Below are 24659 nucleotides of genomic sequence, written 5' to 3'. Positions count from 1 at the left end.
TTAGCCAGGGTTGTCAGCAGTGGGATACGCCTTCAGATTCATGGAGCAGAGGGCTATTGGTGGCTACTAGCCATGAGGCTGTTCTTCCTCCACAGATGCAGGCAGCAATGCTTCTGGTTACCAGTGGCTGCAAACCACAGGAGGGGAGAGTTCTCTTGTGCTCCAGTCCTGCTTGCCCGTTTCCCATCGGCATCTGGTTGGCAACTGATGCTGGACTGGATGGGTCATTGCCCTAACCCAACAGGCTCATCATATGTACTTACGTATTAACATCTCAATGGGGCTGGTTCCTACCTTTTCTGCAGCCCATCTCCACCTGTGCTGTCAGAGGTGGGATAGGCCTTCCCTCCAGTGAACTAGCTTGCAGCCACGGGGTGCAGCCTGTTGACACTTTTCACACACACCCTCCTCACCACCACTTTCCCTAGTCCAGTGATTACTGAACCTAAAAAGCTATCTCAAAACCAATCTCCTTTCTGGCTGTTTTTCCAGATGATGCTATCGGGAAATTACATCTTTCCTCCCTCTCCTCTCTTCCCACCACTCCAAATGAGAAACCAGCAGTCCCTGCCTTGTGTGCCTAAGCCAGTTTTGCTCTGAAACCCCCTTGCAGGGCCATATCACAGCCACACTGAGCGCAACCACCCCCAGCTCTTGAGTTTTCCCTCCTCGTTCAAAGACTGAACTGGCCCTGCAGGGAAACAGAGCCAGTGAGTCGGCATGTCAAGGGAGCCAGAAGCTGCTGCTGCTGCTGCTGCTGCTGCTGCGGTCTTTCAGCAGTGCTAGGAAACCGCTGGAGCAGGAAAAAGGGTAGCCGAGGTCTCAGCCGCCAGGAGTCATGCGGCTGCTGCAGAATTCCGGTCTCTCTTTCACAGTTGTTGCTGGGGTTGTCTTTTGGCAACCTGACATAGTCAAACAAACAAGCAAGTACAGGCGTGGACAGCAAAGCTCCCAGGGGTGGGAATTTGGGCTTTTGCCTAAGTTACTCTATACAGCACCTTGCGCATCAGAGTCACAAAATTGCCTGGGCCAAGCTGCCTGCTCAGCATTCCCACCCCACCCCCCATCCACATACACTCAGAGTGTCACCCCGCCACCACCCAAATTTTGACGGGTGGGTCTGTGTGACACCTATTCTGTGGGATGCTGGGGTCGATGTGGGGGAGGAGTATTTTTGTCAGAACCAATTTTTATGAGGATCCCCTCCCCCCAAAAAAGATTGCTGGTTGTTGAGAATCCTGCATTGCAGGGGGTTGGACTAGATGACCCTCAGGGTCCCCTCCAACTCTACGATGCTATGTTAGGCTGGGCCTCCTTACAAAGCTTAGGCTGTCCATCTGCCCGGGTGGGTAGGGCCCTTGCAGCAGGCAGTTCTTGCAGCTGGCTTTCTCCCACATTCTGCAACCATCTGAGCATCTCTGGGTAGGGCTGAGAATGCCCACCCTCCTCCTGCCTGACACCCTGGAGAGCTGCTGCCAGATAGTGTCGACAGCACTATGCTGGACGGACCCAGTGGTTTGGCCCTCCATTGCTTCAGGAGCAGTGCGAAGGATGTGGGGTACAAGGAGAAGCCCAAGGGCCCCATTCCTTTCCTCATTGCCTGAAATGTTAGAACTCCCTAACACTCCATAAACAGGTGCACTTAAATCAATAACTCTGCATCTTAAGGAAAATGTGAATTGTGTAGGGTTATGTAACTTTTAGGACTCTCCCGTCAGTACTTTACGGAGCTCGCCATTTCAAACATCGATTCTAATTCAATGCTTTTTTTTTTTGCACACAAATTATTGTTTGCCACACTTGCTTCCTTTTTTAAAGTGTGTTTCAAAGCCCCTTGAGGAAATCTGGAACCATCCTTCCCCCACAAAATCATGCAACCATCAGAAACTGGGCAAAATAGCAGTAATAATAATAATAAGCAGATCTATGCAAATGTTTCCCATTTATACACATTGCAGAATTCCAGCTTTCCTTGGTACAGAGTTTTGGTTTAACTTGGTGTGGCATTTTGATTTCCCCTTCTTAACCTGCACCCACCCTGGGGGTTTTTTTAGAACAGATTGTACACAAACCTGTCCATAATATTCACTTTCCTATTTCATCTCCTGCCTTCCACACACTGACTAATTTGGGGGTTGTTTTAACAGAATTCTTTCCTCTTTCTGCCTTCCATTTTCTTCTTCTCGCTTCTTCTTTTTCTTCTTCTTTCTTTTGGCAACTTATTACTTTTAAAAAAGGACACCACCCCCATCCAGAGCAATTGATTTACGTGCCCCCGACCTCACGAAACAGACACGCCACCATTTTCGGCTCCGATTAATCAATCTCCTGCCAATCTGGACAAAACGACATTCCCTCCCTTTGAGGTTGGATCCCTCCATTCGGAGCAGCAGCTCTCCTTCAGTCAACCTCGCCCTCCCCCACCCCACTGCCCAGGAGAAAGTCGAGCAGGGAGTCAGGCTGTTGTTGTTGCTGGAACTCCTGAGCCGGGCTCAAGCCTTTAGCCTCTATTGTTTTGGTCCCCAAGCCAGGCCAAGGCCTCTTACACAGCCAGAAACACCCCACCTTAGTCGCGGCATGAGGGGCTCTCCTTTAAGCACACACACCCCGCCATCAGCAGCTGTGATCCAGGTGTCAACTGCTGCCCGATGCCCACTGCCAGACGCACAAGGGTGGGGTTGTGGTGCACGCAGGATCTCTCCTCCAGCCCAGGGGGCGTGCGCGCTATACCACACTTTCCTCCAGCTCGTCCGCATTGAGGAAGGGTCCGAGGCGCTTGCCGTCGCCCTCGGAGGCCGCGCACTGAGCCAGCATCCCGTGCACCGACTGGCTGCGCTTGGTCCACATGAAGCTGAGGCGCTTGGCGTAGCTGTAGCAGGAGCTGGAGGAGACGTCTCCCATGTCCAGGGAGTTGCTGCGCTTGGTCTTGGCGGGGGTGCTGGGGGGCCCCCACGCTGCTCCCCCCACCCTGTCTCCCGTCCTGCGCTCAGGCTGAGCAGCCTTGGCCCGCACCCGCCGGTGCTTGGGGCCCCGCTCCTTGGGGGGTGTTCGCAGGGGGAGCAGGCCGTTGGGGTGTCCACCGTTGGTCTGCGAGTAGACATTGGTGACCTTGGGCAGGCTACCATGGGCACTGCCACACACCTTGTACTTCACCATCATGACCACGGTGAAGACCAGCAAGGTGACCACAATGATGCCGCCTACGATCACCGTCAGGGTCCCGCCCAGGAAGTGAGCATGCAGCGAGTGGCAGTCCGGGTAGGCCTCCCGCGTGGCAAACTGGGCACATCCCAAAAGGTGCGTGGCTGCCAGGGAGGTGGCCGCATCATCAAAGATGGCCAAGACGCACAGGTCGTAATCCACGCTGGGCACCAGGTGCTTGAGGTGGAAATGCCGGCTGGTGGCAGGGATGATCCTGCAGAGAGGGGGAGAGAAGGTGTCAGTAGACATCTCAGAAGGGCATGAGAAGTACCTTTGCTGGATCAGAAAGGTACAGCATCTTGTTCTCCCATTGGCCAACCAGATGCCCCAATGAGAAGCCCGCGAGCAGAACCTGAGCACAGAAGCAAATCTCCCATCCTGTGGTTTCCAGCAGCTGGTATTCAAAAGCATTGCTGGCTCCAATCGTGGAGGCAGAGCATAGCCATTGTGGCTAGGAGCCCTCAATAGCCTTCTTCTCCATGAATTAGCCCAACACTCTGTTAAAGCTACCCAATCTCTTGAGCTACCAGGCCGTTTTTGCCACCTCGTCATTCCCTTCTGCAGCTTTTTTGCAAGTGAAACTCAATATTCTTCCCTCCAGTCTGTATGGAACATGCCAAACTGCCTCACCAAAGCCACCTGGCTAAATTTAGCTCTTGCAGGTCTGCAGCTAACTAAGGAACAGGAAAAAGAGATTGGGACTAAATGGACAGCTCGCACCCAAGGAATGTAGAAAAACAGGGTCCTCCCCCACCAAGGGTCTCAATATTGGGACTTCAGCTTTTTCACTTGTTCCTGAAAGCATTAGCAGTAAGAAGTGAGCCAAGTTTGCTGATGACACCAAAGTGCTCAGAGGGGTTAAGACACAGAAGGATTGGGAGAGCTCCAAAGAACATCTCTCCACACTGGGAATATGGGCATTAAGATGATAGATGCAATTCATCATAAGTACAAAAGCAAGGAAAACCTTAATGTTTGCATTCATCTGCCTGCAAGGGCACAGGAGCAGGTGGATTGGCAGGCCGTAGGAGGTTCCTGGATCTTCCCAGACCTGGAATGCAGCCTGGCTTTCAGTGGAGCAGGAACTCCAGTCTGGTGTAGCCAGGGCCCCCTCTCACAAGACATTTTGTTGCCTGAGGCTGAGGGACAAGAAGGCTTCTCCTTTTCCCATTCTACTTACAGGAGCCAGCAGGATGTAATTTCAACACTAGTGACCCGATAGCCTCCTCCCCTGTCCTGGTGGCAACAGGCTAGCTAAGGGTGGCCAGTAGAGGTGCACATCTCTCTCCTCCCGCAGATGGAAATGATTGGAACTGGGGACAGCAAGAAGATGGCCCCACAGGAACTGCTGCCCAAGGCAACCACCTCACTGCCTGTCCTTAGAGCCAGATGAATGGAAGCAGCATTGAAGGCTCAGTTGATCCTCTGGCCTGGCCTCAACAGGCAAGTCAAAAGGCAGCCTTCCCAAACCGGCAACCTCCAGATCTTTTTCACAGCCGTATCACACTGGCGCTGGTGTGAGTTGTTGCCCTAAACATCCAGAGGGCACCAGGTTGGGCAAAGTTGCCCTACTTCCCCAGGTTTCTCTGGCTTGAATTCCACCCTGAATGGAAAGTCTGGGTGCCCTTTCCACTTCAGAGGCAAGGCGAGTGACTGCAGGGCTATTGATGGCTACCAGCCATGATGGCTCTGCTACCTCCGTCGTCAGAAGCAGTAATGCTTCTAAGGACCAGGTTCAGGAAGGGAGAGGGCACTTGAGCTCATGTCCTTCCCACGGGCATCTGGCTGGCCACAGTGAGATGGTGGACTAGATGGGCCACTGGCATGATCCAGCAGCCACTCTCTTCTTCTTACGCTCTTATGTTCATTTTTAAGTTGAATGGAACCTGGGAGAAATGTCCTCGTCTGTCTCCTCCTTGCACACAAATGCACATCAGTGTGCTGTGGCAGATCTAGGCTTGAGCCCTGGGGGGGAGGATCCAGCTGTCAGGGCTCAGAGTGCCACAGGGGGGAACCCAGGCCCCAGCTGCTGCCAAAACCAGATCCGGGGGGCAGTGGGGGGGCGTGCAGGAGAGGGTGCTCAGGGGACTTTAGGAGGGGGAAGGAGAGCCAAGCTGTTGCTCCACAGGGAGCACAACCTGAGGAGAAAGCACTGAATGTTGGTGCCTGTTGCAAATCTGTATGTGGTCATTTTGCTTCTCAGGAATGCATATTTGTGCATGTCGTAGAATTGTAGGCTAGGACAGGATCCCCAGGGTTCATCTAGTCCAACCCCCTATGGGTATAAATCCTGTGGTGATTAAGGCTACCCTGCCTCAGACTTCAAAACCAGCATTTTTCAAAACCATTTTGCCCTCCACCTCTAAACTCAATTCACCTTCCCACTTCCCACCTCCAGCCCCCCGGCTTCCATCACCAATCTTCCCCCCCTGCTTGCAAGCAGAGACCCTGGGATGCATCAGGAAGCAGTTATTTTCTCAAGGTGGCCTATGTGGTTTAATCCCCACAGCAACCCTGTGAGGTAGGTTAGGCTGAGAGACGGCGATTGAGCTCAAGGACCCACCCTGGTACTCTAACCACTATGCCACACTGGCTCTTATGTTGCAGCAGTGGCACTCTCTTACATCATGAGGGCAGAGAGCATTCTGGGAGGTGATTCTTGGGGGTGCTGCGCCCCAGGAAATTTCATAGACTGGCCCCTGCCAACCATGCCTTAGCAACCTTAAAATCAGACTACTGTAATTCAGTCAATATGGGGCAGCCGTTGAAGACAGGGCGATGGGACTGCTGCTGTCTTTCCTTGCTTGTAGGATTCCTTTCCTAAGGCCTCTGGCTGACCTGTGTGGAAAGCGGAGTACAATACTGGGTTGTATTCAGCCACCTCCGTCTGATGCAGTAGCCAGGCTCTGTTCGCTTTCCCCATCTCTCAGTGTTTGCCTGCATACAGGCTCCTAATCTTGTCAGTGTTGTAATTGATTTGTTTCAGTGACAAGAGTCTTGAGGCTGTGGCCTTTGTCACTGGTCACGCTTCACAGACACACACACACACACACACTTGCTAAAGTACAAATTCAAATCCAGATTAGATCACCAAATCAACCACTGTGAGGAACCAGGGAGGATGCAAGCCCTGGAACAAACATCCCAATAAAATGCACATTCCAGGCTGCAGTTAGAGGGGATGTTGCAGGTTTGAATGGTCTTCTGAAGTTGTGGGGGTGACCTCCTTGCATGTAGAAAACAAACATGTCAGGAAGCACAGTTCTCTCCCTTGCCATCTTCTTGCAGAGCAAACTAGTTTCAATAATAACTTATGATTTCAGGTTACCTGGAAGACCCTTTAGGGTCTCTTAGAAATCTAGGGAAATTCTCCTTTTGACACTGTACCCTACAGAATATCATAGGGTGGTGACCCAAAAAGGGGCATTTTCCATCATTGCCCCTATACTATGAATGGCCTTCCCTCTGCCACCAGCCACCAGCTGCTTCAGAGGTCTTGTAAACAACCCTTTTTGTCCAGACTTTCCCTGACGCAGCAGATTAGACCCTGATTTATGTATTTGAATCCCCTGCATTCCTGTTCTGTTTCTTGTTCTTTGCTTTCATGCTGTTGTTTTATTGGTTTTAGGTTGCATTTTTGTTTTAACGATGCTGTTTGTTCTTGTACGCCACTTAGAGGTTCTTTAAAAAAAATAATTAAGTGGTCTATAAATGCTTTTAAATAAATAAAATAGCTAGCATTACCTAGAAAATTGCTGGTTTAAATCAGTTCATTTCAATCAAGTCTCCAAGTATGGAATTCATATATTTCCTGACAAGTGTGTGTACTAATTGGTTTCTGCAATAATTAAATGCATTGTTTTGCAACTAAATAAGACCTTGGAACACAATGCAGAACTTTTGTCCAAACAGCCTTCTGTGCTGCAGACTTAGGCCAGCTAAGCAGACACGTTTGTGTTGGGCCTTTTGTGTACCCAAGCAATGAACACCATTTAATTAAAAGTTAAGTGTGCAGCCCTGCTTGGAAGTAGCCCCTATGAATAAAGTGGGGCCTATTTCTGAGTAAACATGCATAAAGGCTGGACTGTGAGCTCCCAGGAACAAAAGACAGTGGACTTCAAATGGCCTCATGCTTTTGGATGAAAATGGGGTGCAGCCTCCAATCGGGGGGGATCTCTGTCTCCCACCTCCTGTTCAACTGAGCCAGGTGGCATAGAGAGCTGCCTTATATACAGAGTCAGACCACTGGTCCACATATCTTCAGTATTCTATGCACTGGCAGTGGCTGTCCAGGATTTCCAGGCACGGGGTCTTTTCCAGCCCTTCCAGGAGATGCCCTTGAGGATTGAACCTGGAGCATGTACAGCAGATGCTCGTCGCAGTTCGTCTTGGGTATTGAGCTGTTCACAACCCATGTATATTTCATGCTGCCTGTAACTGCCCAGGCTCACAACATCTCCCTAGGGTCCCGTTAGCATTGCTTCCTGCCCTAACACTTTCCTGTCTTCCCTGACCACATGAAGTGACTTTAAAAAGAGGGATTGTCGAAGGAAGGCCAGAGGGAGGAGGTATGGTGGTGTTGCTGGAACTGGTTGAAAATGAAGATCGCAGAGCAGATCAGCAACCCTCTATTTGCACAGTTTTGCTTCCCGTTTTTAAAGCAGGACTTAATTCCAGCAGGTTCACTCCCGAGAAACCTGTTATCAGCCTCTGGAAATGTGAAATGGCCTTCAGCCTTCCGTGACCCTGGCCTGTTGAAATGTATGTGCCAAGGTGTTGCTATTAGTAAATAAAACCCTTAAGAACTTGGGACCAATTTGCCTTACCTGGTATGCACCCACTCAACTACTTCAGTCAGCAGAACTGGCAGTGTTATAGGTGCCACATAATACTGTTCCACATTTGTAAGAGCTCAATCTTTTAGTGTGGCAGAATCTACACTTTGGAACTCCCTGCCTATTGATTGTGTAGACAATCCTGAGTTCCATGGAGCAACAGTCTGGCTCTGTATGAGGCAGTTTCCTGTGCTGTGGGCAACAACCTTGGTTAGCTACTAATCTTAAAGAGGCCTAGGGATGTCAGCTCCGGCTATGGGAAATCACTCCAGAGTGGCTCAGGTGACAGGATGAGAGCTGCTCCCTGGAATGAGTAGCATTCAGAGGCTTGGATGAAGTTCTGTCCCTGCTACTCTGAGCCAGTCTCTGCTGCTCTCCACCTGGGAAAGGAGCAAAAGAGGAAGGATCACAGAAGAGAGCCTGGCTGCTGGATCAGACCAGAGGCCAGCATCCTGTTCCCACAGTGACCATCCTGATGCCTCTCCTGGGAAGCTCACACAAGGAGAATCTGAGCCCAGCAGTGAGCAGCTGGAGTTCACAATAATCCAGGAGGCTGGCTTCATGAGGGTCTTGGGAGAACAAAATTATAATTCGAATTGCCAGAAACCTCTTGCTCGCAGACAGAAACAGTAAAATCTTGGTCCCTGGGCCCACCTGGCAACCAGTGAAGGAGAAAGCAGCTGAGAGGCATAACGAGAGTTCCTTGGGATCAGGGTCCCAGGCGGCACGGTCGCAAACACCTTACCTGTAAATGAGAGTGTCATCCACGGTGCAGTTGTACTGGATCTGGTACATCCAGGCGGCGTAGGACGACTTGTCAGCCACCCACCGCACCAGCGCTGAGCTGGCCGTCACGTCGGACACCTCCACCCTTTTCTCAAAGCCCCCCTCGCTGGCGTTGGCCGACGTCTTGGCTGAAGTGGCAATGTCGGAGGAGCCCGGGTCCTGCTGTAGCACGGTGATGCTGCCGTTCCCCCGGTGAGGCAAGGGGATGATTTTGAGGTCCACGGTGGCCGTGGACTCCCCTGCAGCGTTGATGGCAATGCAGGTGTAGGCCCCATCGTCCCGGATGGTGGTCACCAAGATGTCCAACGTGCCATTGCGAAAGGACATGGTCCGGGAGGAGTTGGACATGATTTTGTCATCAGGGGAGACCCAGTGGATGACTGGCTCAGGGTCCCCGATGGCCCGGCACCTCAGGGTGGCCCGTTGGCCCTCCAAGATCCAGAGCTTGTGGGTGTGGCGGGTGATGAGGGGCGGCTCGCAGGTGAACTCCTCCTCGGGGACCGACCAAAAGTAGTGGCCCGCCACCTGTGCAGGGGAGGCGCAGGTCTCCATGTCGTCCTCCCGCACCAGGCGGCGCAGCCACAGCAACTCGCAGTTGCAGTGCAAGGGGTTCCCGCCAAAGCTGAGCACAATGGTGGAGGTGTATGGGGTCGGGCTGATGACCCCAACCTGAGAGCGGGCAAAGAGTGGATCGGGGGGCAGCGTGTAAAGGCGGTTGGAGGTCATATCCAAGCGGGAGAGCTTGTAGAGCTCGGCAAAGGCCCCTTCCATGATGAAGTCGATCAGGTTGTGGTCCAGGTTGAGGGTGTGGAGGCAGAGCATCCCCTGGATCCCTTCCCAGGGGACCCGGTGCAGGTTGTTGTAGGACAAATCCAGGTCCTCCAAGGTCAACAGGAAGTCGTTGAAGGCAACCACTGAGATGTCCACCAGTTGGTTGTTGTTCAGGATGAGGTGCTGGAGGTTGAGCATCCCACGCAGGGCCTCCTCCTGGATCTGGGTCAGCCGGTTGCCGTCCAGGTGGAGCGAGCGGAGGCTCTCCAGGTCGCCAAAGGCAAAGGGGCGGATGGTGTCGATGGTGTTGCGCGACAGGGTCAGGTCCACCAGGCCCGTCATGTTCAGGAAGTCGGGCGGCTCCACCACCTGGATGAAGTTGTCGGCCAGCCGCAGCTCCACCGTCCGGCGGTCAATGTTGGGCGGGATGAAGAGCAGGCCCTTGTTGGCGCAGAGGGTGCTGAGCGACTCAGAGAGATTCTGGCACACGCAGTGGAAGGGACAGCCCTCAACCTGGGCCAACGCACGTCCCACCATCAGCAGCTGGACCAGCAGCAGCAGCAGGCTTTCCATGGTAGACGGCTTGGCAAGCCCTGGAGAAGGAGGGAATGACATAAAAGCAGTTACTGGACCAAACATCTCAAAGGGCTCGTCCACACTTCCACTCATCCCATGCCTAGAAAGCCTGGATCCAAGCGGTTTTCCACTTGATCTTCACTTTCTGGGCATAGGTCTGGGTGGTTTCCCCCTTGCTGTGCTTTTTCCCCGGGAAAAACCCACTCTTTAGTGCTAAATTGGAGCAAACATCAATCCTGAGAAATCCCGAATTGCCACTTGCTCCGATTGAGCGCTAAAGAGCGGCTTTCCCCAGAGAAAAGCAGCAGGACAAGAGGAAGTGCGGATAAGCGCTATATATCCGAAGCTGGGTCTCCTCAGTCTTTTCGCAGAAAGCAAGGTTAACTTGCAGTCTATATCTTTAATAAGTCCTTTCAGACTCATCAGAATGAGATACTGGAAGAACTTTGAAGGGGCTTCTCTGACAAACGGGTACAAAACAGCACTTGTGGAAGAATCCCAGGATAAAACAAGCGCAAGGCCTGAAGCACAGAGGCTCATCACTGTTGAATGGCACAGCTTTATTATGTACATGGCTAAAACTGAAAACAGAGGACTCGCCTCATAAACTCTTTTGGTTAACTTGAACTGTTTATCACCTGCCATACAAATAGTAGTTTGGGATCAGAACTTTATTTGGCTATTTCTCATGTATTGCCTAAACATTAGCTTCTGGGTTCACGCAGGATATTTCGTTATTCATCTTTATGTTATATGTTGGAAGGATTTAATAAAAAAATACATTTTAAACATAAGAATAAAGAAAGAAGGTTGGCTTGATGATGGCATGAGGTGGGAATTTGGGGACTCAGAGAGGACTTCATGCCAGGTGGCAAATTGCTCCCTTTCTTCATTCCTTCATTCTAGTCTATTAATCTAATTCTATCTCTTCTCTTTTTTATACATGTTTGTACATGTTTGTTTACATTTGCTATTAATTGCAGAGCATACTTGCCAGTGCATCAGATTAAATTGGGGCAGGGCCATAGCTCATTTGCAGAGCAGGTTCAGTCCGCAGCATCTCAGTGTAGGATTGGGAGGAAACCCTGGCTGAAATCTCAGAGCTACTGCCAGTTAGTGTAGGTGATATTGCACTAGATGGACCAGCAGTCTGACTCGGTAGACGACAGCCTTCCGTTTAAACCAGCCTTTATTTAGAACCATGTGGACCAGAAGCTTTTTAAGATGACAGAGATGATGTGCTGGGTAGAGCATCTGCTATCAACACAGAATATCCTTGTTCAGTGCCTGGCATCTCCAGTTTGGGTTGGGATAGCCCTATGTCTGAAACCCTGGAGAGCCACTGCTAGCCAGTAGAGGCAGTACCATGCTAGCTGGTCCAGCAGGTGGAGGAGGAGAGGGCAGAGGGTGACGAAAGAGCTAAGAGTGCAGGGGGCCTTTTCCCATCTTCTGGACCTGCTGGGAAATTCAACAAACCTGCTGTACCTAGAACTGGGTGTGTGGAGAGTGCAGCTGAATGAGACACAGCTAAAGAAGTATCATCCACTTTTGGCCTGCCCATAAAAAGCAAGTGCAGACTTAGAAATTAGGGTGATGTCTCCTGTTTCCTGGAACTCTTCTCATTGTGTGACTTTCGTGGGTGAGCTGAGAGTTTGTTTGGATCCGGGGGGGGGGGGGACTCAGGGGCTGAGAGGGAGGGTGTGTTAGAAGGAAAAGGAATTGATAATAGATTTTTATATATTAGTAACTTTGTTTTAATGTAGCATTTTTATATGTGTTTGTTTTTGCAACTTTTTTTAAAAGTTGCTGTTGTTACTTTAGTTTTTTGCACACCGGTTAGATATTTTTTTAATGCAGGTGATACCTGAACACAGGAAACCCCCCTTTGCATGTCTTTGGGTCACGCATGACCACACACATGTGCACCGTTTTTGGCAATGAAATGGGGCAGGGTGGGGGCTGAATGGAGCGAGGGCAGGGTGGGGGAATCCCCACTCTTGTACATCCCAGTGACACATGCTGCAGCCTGGAACATAACCCTTGAGTAAGCAGCAAATCCCCTGTATATTAAGCAGTATAGAAATTAAATAATCAAAATAATCAGTGGTTATGTCAGTAGAAATCAGTATAATCAGTATAAAGCAGCTTCCTACAATTCAGAATATTCCTAATTTTAAACATTTTAAAAACTTTATTTTCATTCCAATTTAACACCCCCAACATTCATTTGACACAGCCCTTGTTATTTCAAATCCTCCCAGTCATTAATATATATTTGATATAAAGAGATGTGAATCTTTTGCACATCCAACCACCATCCATATTTCCATATGCCCAAATCAAATAAGAAGGAAAGCCTGAGTAAGGAGAAAAGGATAGATAGATGGAAAGCAGGGTTTGGGGGGGGGGGGAGAGCACTAGAGGATCTTCATCAAAGCACAAATTATATTGCACAAAAATGTCTGTCACAGATTGATGGATATGCAGCGGTCAGATTACTCACTTCAGCTCTCAAGTTATATTACCCCCGTTTAAAAACAGTTTCAGGCCTAATTCAAGCTGCTCGCATTAGTGTTGAAAGCCCTGAACAACTCAAGTCCAAAATTCCTGAAAGATAGCCTCCTTCCCTATGGACACCCTCCGTGCTGAGATTAGCAGAGTGGGCCACTCTTGGTTGTTCCACCGCTCTCAGGGATTTGGGGTGCTGGCGTTCCAGGAAAGGGCCTTCTCTGTGGCAGCCCCTAAGTTGTAGAACTGCCTCTCCACAGAGATGCCCCTGGGCCCCTTCACTACGCAGCTGTTGACTTCTGTGACGCACACTTTCAGGAACAGCCATCCGCCAATTCCTGTGAGTGTAGTACATTTTAACTCTTCGCACATCTGGATTTTAAATTATTATAGCCTGCTCTGGGATCTGCTGGGAAAAGGCATTTCATAAATTTAATAATAATAAAAAGCCACCTCATTTGCACAGCTGCATCCTACACCCTGTTTCTTGGTTGTACTAGGGAAAGATTGGATATGGGAACAGCAGACAGAATGTGGGGTGCCATCAGGGCAGGATCCAGGGTCACTGTTGCAGAGCCCCACTCAACAGAAGGGGCACAAGGGGTCAGCAAACACAGGCCTCATGGAAAGGGGAGGCTTGGCACATTTTGAAGTTAATAGTCAATGCATCTGGCAGTTAACCAGAAGGTTGGTGGTTTGAGCCCACCCAAGGATTCCTGCATTGCAGGGGGTTGAGCTAGATGACCCGTGGTGTCCTTTCCAACTCGTATGATTCTGTAAAGTAATATATTTTACCATTTAAAGGAGGGGTAGCCTGAAGTTTAAAGTATATCTTAAAAATCGCTATAAAATTGAGGAGTGCTAAAGTGTGAAGGGAAAGGAAGATGTATAATTACAGCTATATTTATTCTTTTTGATTTAATGTGATATTGAATAGGAGAATAAGTTTAAACTTTAATTGGCTAAAAGAGTTGCTGAAAAATTGTGAAACTAGGATGCAAAAAGGGGAAGGTATGGGGAAGTCCGAGAAAAGAGGCTTACGAAAAGGAGGTTAAGAAAGTAGGATTTATGTTTTTTGTGTGTGTCTGTTGTTGTATGTATTATTTAGTGTTGTTGTGTCGATAAAATTGGAAAATCAATAAAAAATTATTAAAAAAAAAAAGGAGGGGTAGCCTGTGTGGTTTCATAGAGGAGAAGGCTATCTGTCAATGGCCGCTAGCCATGATGGCTCTGCTTCCATGGTCAGAGGCAGCAATGCTTCTCAATACCAGTTGCTGGAGTCGACAGAACGGGAGAGGGCTCTTAGCCTCAGATCCCACTTGCACTGTCAGAACAAGATGCTAGCCAAGATGGGCCACTGACCTGATCCCAGCAAGGCTGGATTTTATGTTTTAATGTTCTTAGGCCAAACATCCGGAAACCCCCAGGTTAGGGAAAGCTGTTCTAGGTGTTAAATCTTAAAAGCTGGGGGAGTTACTTTCTCTGTTTCATGTCAATGCATGCACATCATTTTAGTTTTATCCTGTTTGTTTGTTTGTTTGTTTGTTTGTTTGTTTGTTTGTTTGTTTATTGCAGTTAAACCCCACCTTTTACTCCAGGGAGCTGGAGGTAGTGGCTCCTCATTTTGTCCTCACAACAACCCTGTGAGGTAGGTTAACCTGAGAGGCAGGCACTGGCCCAAGGTCTCCCAGTGAGATTTGTGGCCAAGAAGGGGATTTGAACCCTGGTCTCCTGGGTCCTAGTCTGACACTCTGACCACTACACCACAGCAAGGCAGCATACAATCCACAGCTACAGCTGCTGAAGTTTATCTTGAACTGCAGAGACATTTTTGTGGGGGAAGGGAGGGAAACATTCATTCCCTCTAATATACCTTTGTTGTTTGGATTAAGCGCCTTCCTGGCTTTCAGCTGGTGGAAGATGAGCTACACGAGAGTCAGTGAGCAGAGCACACAGTGGTTGGTGGGATTAAGACGTCATTGGTCTGAAATGTGGGGGAGGGAGGGGGCTCTTATTTCCATGGTTGAAATGGGAGGGGGGATCTGCTGTGTTCCCACATATGTGCTTGAAAGCTGGCTGCACTAGCTGCTTTCCCAGAACGCAGGTGGCCGAGGGGGTCAGGCACACCAGAGGTGACAACTCCAGAGACCTTTTGCAAATTGCCAGCCAGGTGGCGGGATTAAAGGTTCTGTATTGTCTCAGCGCTCAAAAGATGGCAGGGCAGATAAAGCTAAAAGAGACTGAGCGAAAGTATGTGCTCTCTGAGACTTGAACCCTCAACCCTGCTGGGACTCCCCCCCCCCTTCATCTCTTTGCTAACATCTGCAAGGCAGGCAGAAGAGGGAAAGCCAGAGTGTTCATCAGGGTCAAGTCTCAGCCCTGAAACACATTGCAGAGCAATAGAGGGAACCTCTGAGCATAGACAGAGTGATGCTCTGTCCTCTGCTTCAGGTCATCACCCTCCTTAGAAAGCAAGATGGCAGTTGAGTGTGATCAGGTGTGGAGAAACAGGACTAGGTGCCAGGTCATTCATGAGCCAGGCCTCGTAGGTACTGTACTGGGCTTGCGGTTTTCCCACACACATCATCTATCTGGCTGGCCACTGTGAGAAGAGAAGGCTGGACTAGATGGGCCATTGGCCTGATTCAACAGGTTCTTATGAGGAACACCAGTCTGGGCAGGTCATCTCTGTTCCCGAACCCATCTTGGCCAGAGTAGGACACTTGTGCCAGTGTGGCACACACCTCCCAGGCGACACAGAGCTCTTCTTCACATTGCTGGAAGACAGCCCTTCATCATTCAAAAGTTTTCACACTTCCTACGCTTCGAGAAGCCAGACTTATAAGAGATGCTGCACCTATTTTTATTCCTGCCTGCTAGGCGCCCCACGCAGCAACAGCCTCTCGTCTCTGCCTGCTGCGATGCTCAAGAGTCGGTATCTGGCCCTGCAGCAATGCTCTGTGAGATGCCCAGCAGATGTGCAGATTTGGCATCTCCTCCCACCCCTTTTGTGTGTTTCCTCAGTCCTAAGGATAGTTGGAGCCAAGGAGATGCCAGAGGGGTTTGCTGTGGACCTATAAATGTCTATACTTGTGCGCATTTTTGCATAAGAGAAGGGCAGCTTAGATGACGAAGTGTCTCATGCATGCAGCAGCTCATTGATATGTTCTATCTAGCGGTATGCGTGCCTCAACCATCCCAACAAATTACTACCTGTGGAACTCACTGCTCCAAGATGCAGTGTCTTTTAAAGGGGAAGAGATTAAATCCCAAGGAGCTGAAGAGGGCTATCAACAGCTATTTTGTTGCAGAAGTTAGATAGAACCTCCATGTCCAGAGACTGTCTACCTCAGAAGAAGAGTTGCCTTGGGAAAGAGCGAACAGCAGGGGAGGGGCTGTTGACTTCATGCCTAGCATATGTGTGCTTGTTTCCTAAACCATATGATGGGCTGTTTGTGGTCAGGATGCTAGACTAGAACAGGGGTCAGCAAGCTTTTCCAGCAGGGGGCCAGTCCACTGTCCCTCAGACCTGTGGGGGGCCAGACTATATATTTTTGGGGGGTGAACAAATTCCTATGCCCCATAAAGAACCCAGAGATGCATTTTAAATAAAAGGACGCATTCTACTTGTGTAAAAACATGCTGATTCCTGGACCGTCTGCAGGCCGGATTTAGAAAGTGATTGGGCTGGATCAGAGGTAGAGCACCTGCCTTACATGCAGAAAATCTCCTGTGGTTCAATCCCCAGGTAGGGCTGGCAGAGATCCCTGCCTGAAACCCTGAAGAGCTGCTGCCAGTCAGTGCACACAGTACTGAGCTAGATGAATCAATGGCCTGATTCAGTATAAAGTGTCTTCCTCTGTTGCTATTTAAATTGGTCCTTTATTCAGAACCATGAGGACTAGAATTTTTCTTTTGTAGCTCAGTGGTAGAGCATCTGCCTTGATGCGGTAGGTCCCATGTTCAGTCCACAGTGGCATCTCCAGGTAGAGCTGGCAGAGACTCCCTGGAGAGCCACTGCTGCCAGTCATTGCAGGCAATACTAGTTTAGATGGACCAGTGGTCTGATTCAGTATAAGGCAGCTTCCTATGTTCCCCTTGCTCTCTTGCAGAGGTGGGAGGGGGACTTTAATTCAGCTAACATATGATGGGAAGGAGTCCTGTCCCTGCCTGAAGCCTGGGAACCAAACCAGAGCAGACAATTCAACACAGGGCTCAGCAAGAGCATCTGTGTTCTGCCTCCAGTTCTGTAAGGGAACAGGGGTGCACTTGGGTAATATGGCGCCCTGAGCGAGGACAAAATTTGGCACCCCTCACCCTTCAATATTTCTTAGTTTCATAATAACTCATTTTGGTACAGATTCCTTTTTAATGGATCTTCTCAGTAGGAACCGATATAAACATAGGTATTATTATCGTTGTTGTTGTTGTTGTTGTTGTTGTTGTTGTTGTTGTTATTATTATTATTATTATGTGCCCCCTTGGCTTGGCGCCCTGTGCAGGGAACTGCCCAAGCTGCCCTAAATCCTGCGCTGCTGGGAAAGGAGGGAAGGGCAGGGTCAAGGTGAAAAAGGAAGACTGGAGTGCCACCTAATTTATAACTCCGTTAGAAGAAGAAGAAAATCCCTCTGATTTCCCCAGGCTAGTGAGAATTAAAGGGCATTGTGGAAATGGAGACTGCTGGAAGGTGTTCATGTCTCTGGGCGGGGAGGGGTGGTTGGTTGGGGGGGAAAGTCAGCCGCCAAAGTCTTTCTAGCCTCCAGCTCAGAGCAAAGAGCTGGTGTGGTCACCGTCACTGGCCCCCAGGAGTCCTGGGTTCTGCTCCTAGCTCCGGGTTAATAAACGAAAGCAAAAGGTTAGAGAGAGCCAGGATGGTTGCCTCTGGGGACTGGGCTGTTTGGCAAGAGACTTTTAGCAGATGGTCAGCTGAAGCAATGGAGGCTGAGCAATCTGCACCCCTGCTTCCTCAGCTCAGGGAAGGCAACGAGGTCTAGTGGTTGGAGGGAGTCAGGATGGTGGGGGTGGTGTTTGGGAATCATTGGCAGCTGACAAGTGATGCAGGTTTAGGGAAAGGACCATACCTGAGTTCAATACCTGCTGGTGTCTCCAGGGAGAGAAACTCCCTCTCTGAAACCTTAAGAGCTGCTGCCAGCCAGTGTAGACAATGCTGACCTGACCCTCAGCAGAAGGCAGCTCCCTATGTTCCCATGCTCAATTTGGCAACCAGAACACCTGAGCTCTTTGTTGCCAGCGCTGGGGTGCCCCCACCCCACCTTGAAATCCAAATCCCAGACATAAATATAGACCTTAGTCTGCGTTTGGAGCTGCGCTTGGTTCTGCCTGTCTGTTGATGCAGCAGATGACAAATCTACCTCCATCTCTCCCTCCCTCTCCCCCCCCCCTTTCTTTCTCTCTCTCTCCTCTCCGCCCCCCCCCTTCCCCCAGGGCACTCCCTTCTCTGCTCCAGGCTGGAGAGCCTAGCCCTGCCGGGCACAACGGGGCCTCCTAGTGGCAGAGTCGGGAGCAGCCGCTGCCTCTGCGCTGGTGCAGGTGAAAGGTTGCAGATGGCCAGAGAAAAGGGGGGGTTGTTACTAGTGCCACAGGAAGAGGGGGGCAAGTGGCCAGGGCAGGATGCAATTGAGGTGGAATAATTTGAAGCTGGCTGGTCCCTTTCACCACCACCTTCCTGCCACTGAGCATCTGCTTTCCATCACTCGAAGGGCACCCCGCTCCGATTTTAATCAAGATGGAAATACAAAGGTCAGAGAAGAATAAAAGAGGGGTGGGGAGAGGGACCCCCACCATTTCCATCAGAATGCAACTTTATGGGTAAGGAAAAGAGTGAGGGGTGAAAGGAGATTCAGTGGGAGAAAAAGAGCTTTCGGAGATCAGATTCCTTTTTCTTTTCTGGAAGCCGTTCCAGGGTTTGTAACAGGCAGAGACAGCTAAAAGGGGGCTCTCCTCCCCCACCCTCCAAAGACCAGTGCACCCCATTTGTGGTTTTCTCCCCCTCCCCAAAATTAAATAAACACTCTGCAGTCCCCCTCTGCAGGACATTAGTCACTCCACAACCCCCCCTCCAGGAGCCATCACTGCCTAACCCAACTTCCCACAAAGCTCAGCTAGACACACACACCCCAACACACAGACACACATCACATTTCTGTCCCCCCCCCCCAATCCATTCGCCTCAGATGCCTTTTTACCTTCTGCTCAGTGTCTCAGGGGCCCAGAGAGCAGCCGCGGCCATCCTGCTCCATCTCCCCGCCTCTCTGAGCCCCCTGCCTCTCGCTCAGGCTCTCCTGGCTGGATCGCGGCCCCCAGGTGCCCCTTGAACCCTCTGCTCCTCTGGGTGCCATGGAGGGGGGCCCAACCGCAGCGGAGCCCCCTCGCCTGCACGGCGGCTGGTGCTGCTGCTGCTGCGTGGCAAGCAAAAGTTCAGCGTGGCTGGAGGTGGCATCGGAGACGCAGGCAGCAGAACATCCTTCCCCCCCACCGTCGGTCTCCCCCCCCCCCCCCAGCCAAAGGAATCAGACTCAGGAAATGCTGCAGCACTCAGGCAGACATGGGAGAGGGCATCCGTGCCACCCTCATCAAGATGCTGCTGTTAGTGGAGTTCTCTGTGACTCGGGGTGCTCTCTGCTCCCAGGGTCTCTGCTCTTTGACCCTTTTCGCTCACCAGGACTCAGGCTGGGCCACCTTGCCTCTGACCCTTCCCGGGCTCGGAGGCTCCAGGTCCTCCCAAGGCGGCAGATGCCCAAATCAAACGCCTGGGCTCAGTCTGCTTTGCCCTCCAGCTCCTGTGTCCCGGTCACTGTTCCTGGACCCTGAATGCACCCCACTCCCCTTCCAGGCCCCCTTCACCCCTCAGGACTCCTGGGTTCCATGCCACTCAGCTCTCTGTTTCCAGATAAGTCTAGATCCCTTCGATTTCTTCATTCCAAGGTTCTAGATCTCCCAGGACAGGCCTGTTCCAGGTTCTACATGGTCCATTTCTGATCTTGATATCTCTCTTGCTTTTCTGGATCTTAGTTCTAGATCCACAGTTCTTGAAGAATCCAGGGGGGGTTGTTTGTTTGTTTTTTTAAAAAACACCTTACCCCAGAAATTCCAGAATTGAGCTCGTTGGTCCAGCGAAGAGGCTGGGATTCCACCACCCACCCTTTAGCTTCTTGCCCTTCTAGCTGCCCAGTCTTTGACAGTTCCAGATTATATCCCAGTTCTGTGCCCTCTGGAGTTCCGGGTTCTAATCCTCCACCCTACTGGATTCCTGGTGGGCAGGCCATTCGGTGCTAGATCTTTTGACTTGGCTTTCAGACCCCAAGAACCTTTGGGGTTGGAACATCTCCAGGGCATTAGATCCTGGATTTCCGTTTGTACTTCCCTCCTTCTTGAAGCCTGCTGTTTTCTGCCTTTGCAGAACGTGAGATCAAATTCCTGGCGCCTTCAGAGACTCCCAGGGCCCTTCCAGGAACAACGACCTTTTGCACACCCCTTCAGGGCGTCCCCAGATCCTGTTTCTTCTGCAGATCCACCGCCCTTCTTTTCCTCCAGTCCTCCTGGGTCCTCCTCCAAGACGCTCTTTGTCTCTCTGCCTGCCTTCCTGGCGGTCCGGCAAGGGACTGGGAGGGGACCAGCCAGCAGTTTGCAAGCAGGGTTCTTTCAGTTTGGCCTCTCCATCAAATCTCTTCCCCCAGATGCCACCCCACCCCTCCGGACTGAAGCAGGCTTAGCTCTCCGGAGCGGACGGCTCCGCTGGGCTTGGCCCCTCCCCTTCCAGCGCCTGAAGCTCCTCCTACCCAAGCTCTGGTTGGGGGGAGGGAGTTGCCTGTGCCTGGTCTTTGAAGCAGCTGGGATGGAGTCTCCCCGCTTCCTTCTCTGGTTGCAGAGGCAGAAAGAGTGATGGAGCACCTTACCCAAGAGCTAGATTTGGGGAAAACCTTTGCCTCTCAGTAACCAGGGCAGGGAGGCAGGCAGCCCCATTGTGTCAGGAAAGGAAATCCGTATTGTTTTCACATCTGATTCTACCCTTTGTGCTTTTAAAAAGAGTGCTCACCGCCCCACACACACACATTTTAAAGTCTGGATTTCAGATTACCAGGCAACATCCCCTCCCCCCCCAGGCTGCAACCTACCAGAAGCAGGAGAAGTGGGGGAGGGATCAAAGAGCAGCTGGTACCAAGTTGGTCCTCATCCCGGTTGTCCTGGGAGACCCGTTGCTAGGAAGCGGGATTGCGGGGGGGGGGGAGCACTGGTGGGAGATAGCGATGGGGTCCATGTGGAGCAGGGTGGAAAGGGGTCCTCATTTTTAGATCTAGGCCGAGGAAGGGGGCTTTTGACTGCAGAAAGGGGAGGCCCACACATTTTAATCTTTGCACCTATTGTTTTCTTTCTTCCTTTAAAGCACACACACAAACAGAGAGAGGCAAACATTACCTTGCTAATCCAAAACGTGGCTAAAAACAAAACAAAATTGCAATCTTGCAAAGTTTCTTTCTAAAGTAAGTCCCCCACCCCTGGAAAATTTAATCCTGTGCATGGCGACTCAGAAGTAAATCCTTCCATGGGGGAGTTACTCCCAATAAAGAATGGACAGAACTTGGAGCGCATGTCCACTTGGATAGCCACTGAGGCTATCTCAGACACATTTTACTTGGAGTAATTCCCACTGAACTTAATGGAACTTACTTCCAAGCAAGCATGTGCAGGATTGTGCTCTTAGCCATACATGCCATTGGCGAGGTCCTTTTGAACCCCTCTGACAATACTGGTAACTCTTTCTTGTGTGTTTTCAGCCAGTAAGAAGAAATAACATTTTGGTGCTATTAAATCTGTGGGTGCCTCCAGATCATTCTCACCGACAATCCCTTTTGGATAACATAAGGCCATATTTGCACCCCAAGGAATTCTGCATCTGCTTTGTATCACTGCTGATATTAGGAAAGTCTTTCCAGCTCTTCTGTATACAACAGCTTACCTGGTCACCAAAATGTGACTGGAAATTCCATGCAAGTGAATAATTGTTCCATCCCTCCTGCCAGTCCCCTTGGCTGAAGGCCAGAGGATGAGGTTGCCAGTGGCTACCAGACACAAAGGCTATGTTCTGCCTCCACTCAACACTTACTGGGATCCACAAGTGAGGAGAGTGCTGTTGTGCTCAGGTCCTCCTTGAGGGCTTCCCAGAAGAGACTAGTAGCCATTGATAGTCTTCAGCTCCTCCGTGAATTTGCCTTTTCAAAACCATCCAAGTTGGTGGCCATCGCTCCCTCCTGTGGGAGGGAGTTCCATAGTTTAATTATGTGCTGCATATAGTTAAGCTATAATAGAACTCACTCCTGCAGGCCACAAACTTGGATGGCTTTAAAAGGAAGATTGGACAAATTCCTGGAGGAGAAGACTATCAATGGCTACTAGCCATAATGGCTGTGCTCTGCTTTATCAGTTGGAGGCAGGAATGCTTCTGAATACGAGTTGCTAGAGGAGGGGAGAGTGTTCTTGTGCTCAAATCCTGCTGTTGGGCTTCCCCATTGCGGCATCTCTTTGGCCACTCTGAGAAGCTGAACGAGATGGGCCATTGGCCTAATCCAGCAGGCTCTTCATATGTTCTTATGATGCTTCCGTGCACTTTCCCCTCCTCTTGAGTAGTCAACCTTCACCTTTCTGTCTGACTCACCATTCCCTCTGCTTTGGGGTAGGAGTTCTTTTTGTGGGAAGGGGATCTGAGAGTCAGCCTGGAGCCCATGATACTGGAGCTGGTCCTCAAGCAGAGAGATCTGGATCATCTGTTGGCCCCTCGGGGATCGCTGACCCTGTGGGGATCTGCCAGAGGGTCCTGCTCCTCCCTCTGAGGAGAGACCTCAGGTTGAGCCCTGACAACTCCTGGATACTTAGGGGAAAGGAGGGCGGAATCTGAGGGAGTGTTGACTAGTGGTTAAGGTAGATAAATCCAAAAATTCCAGGGTTTTTTCAGTCTTTGCTTCAGCCTTCCCCAGTTGGGTGCCTTGGTCCTCAATTTCCAGGAGCCCCAGCCAGCACACCCCTCATTTTAATTGAGCTGTGAGTTAAGGGCATTTGTCTGTATTTCAGCCTCTCTTTATCCTGCATTGCTGTGCCCAGGAAGAAAAACGTTGATATTGGGCTTTAATCACCATTACTCACTTGCCCTCGCCTCCAGTATTTATTTTACTGCAATTACATCCCATCTTTTGCTCCAAGGAACTCCATGGTGTACATGGTTCTCCCCTTTGTCATTTAATCCCCACAACAATCCAGTGAGGTGGGTTAGGCTGAGAGGCAGCAACTGAGCTCAAGGTCACCCAGTGAGCTTCATGGCTGAGTGATGGATTTGAACCCTGGTCTCTGATGACCTTGTCGACACTCTCACCACTGCATCACCATTGGCAAGTCATGTTCAGTTGCAACTCCATCCGATGAGCATCAAATAATTTTGACAGGCTGATTTTTATTTTTATTTCCCCCAAAATTTTCTTTCAACCAAGTTACAGCTCATAAATCCTCATTTGTTTGTGCAGATCTGCTTCCTCTTTTATGAATCTATCGATCTGGTCTTCTTTTTCTTCTGTTCCGTTGTTTGTATTGCTGAAAAAACGTTTCGTGCGAATCAATAGCGTTCAGGTTTTGAAGAAAGAAGGCTGTCTAACTGCAAGTGGCAGCTTCTCCCTCCCTTTTTGAATTATAAACACCCTCACACTTCTTTTCAAGACCTCAAAAGGCATCTGTGCTTGGATTGTGGGAGAGAAGGGGAGGGAAATTTAAATAAAATGGATTATTAACTGAGTAACTGGCCAAAACCCAGATCCATCAGCTAAAAAATCATTTTGTTGATTGACCACCTTGGAGAAAAGTCTGCTGATGAGGGAGAGAACAGAGTCCTTTGTTAATCCCCAGAGAGAGACTTAGGATACAAAGAATTGAGCAGAGATGCTTGAGAACTGAAGCTCTCCAGGAATCTCTAGCAATGCAGACAGTTTCTGATCAGATAATAAGGAATAAGTGCTGCCCCCTTCTGGAAAAGGCTGTCCATGCTGCAAAAAGTGTTGGGGGGGGGACCAGTCCTTTCATTTCTGCAGACTTTCCTGCTTTTTCTCCCAATGATCTCAGGTGTCAGTGGGAATTCCACCACATTTCTAGGATATCCTTGTTTTTAGGAACTGCAGGCATCCATCAGATGCAATCAGATACGCATCAGATCCAACGTACCCGCATCTGAACTCAGGCATGCAAGATTCCTCTGGTGTGCGTGCATGTGTGCTTAAATCTATGGATTGCCCTTTGAATTAAAATCAATTGTTATGTAGTCAGAAGCATCCAATTCCCATTCACACACTCGGTGCCGATTAACCAAGGACCAGAAATATAGCTGCACTAGTTGCCATTCCAATATTTTATTCCTCCTCATCTGCAAAGCATAAAGCTTTTAAGTTATTTTGCTTATTCCATTTATAATTTGAATTGTAAGGCTCGCAGTTCGCAGAGCTGTTTCAGAGATAACTTTTCTCTGCAATGCATTTGGAATGACACCCCACCACCAGAACACGTCTCCTCATAGCACTGATGTCTTCCTGGCCACATTTGTAGGAATTTAATTCTGATTAGCCCAAAAACGAATAAGTAACGCTCTCAAGGGATTATGCAGTGCTAAACCTTTTATAGGCTTTTCCCATCAATTCATCATGTCCAAAGTGAAATGCAATGGAAGCCATTTTTCAAAACCATCTAAAACACAACAATAAAATATTATAATGAATGCCGTATGCTTTATTACAGTAAATGCAGTATGACTTCATTTATTTATATGTATGCTGTCATCTGCCTCCTTGGGACACAGGCCAGAAGACAAGTCTCCCCTGCCTGTTGTCTGTCTTCCAAATCTAGTATATTGTGCTGATATAGGGAGGCTCCATTTAACTTCAGTGTCTGATAGTCATTCATAGAGCTACCTTCAGTGCAACTAGAGCCGCA

General features: G+C 49.9%; 2 protein-coding genes across 14 annotated transcripts in view; one reads left to right on the top strand and one right to left on the bottom strand.

Annotated features, from left to right (window-relative positions):
- PC (pyruvate carboxylase) overlaps positions 1 to 24659 on the top strand; it is a 260561-nt gene that overhangs the window by 210611 nt on the left and 25291 nt on the right. The window lies entirely within an intron of this gene.
- LRFN4 (leucine rich repeat and fibronectin type III domain containing 4) lies at positions 1926 to 20740 on the bottom strand. The gene is made up of 3 exons (XM_083716626.1): positions 18884 to 20740; positions 8782 to 10186; positions 1926 to 3415 (listed from the first exon to the last, which is right to left on the bottom strand). Exons 2-3 carry the CDS (start codon positions 10164 to 10166, stop codon positions 2725 to 2727), a joined length of 2076 nt encoding a protein of 691 aa, XP_083572752.1. The 5' UTR covers positions 10167 to 10186; positions 18884 to 20740; the 3' UTR covers positions 1926 to 2724.

Source organism: Podarcis gaigeae (assembly GCF_964106915.1).
Source record: "Podarcis gaigeae genome assembly, chromosome: 16".
Lineage (NCBI taxonomy): Eukaryota > Metazoa > Chordata > Lepidosauria > Squamata > Lacertidae > Podarcis > Podarcis gaigeae.
This window is presented reverse-complemented; position numbering and strand designations above follow the sequence as displayed.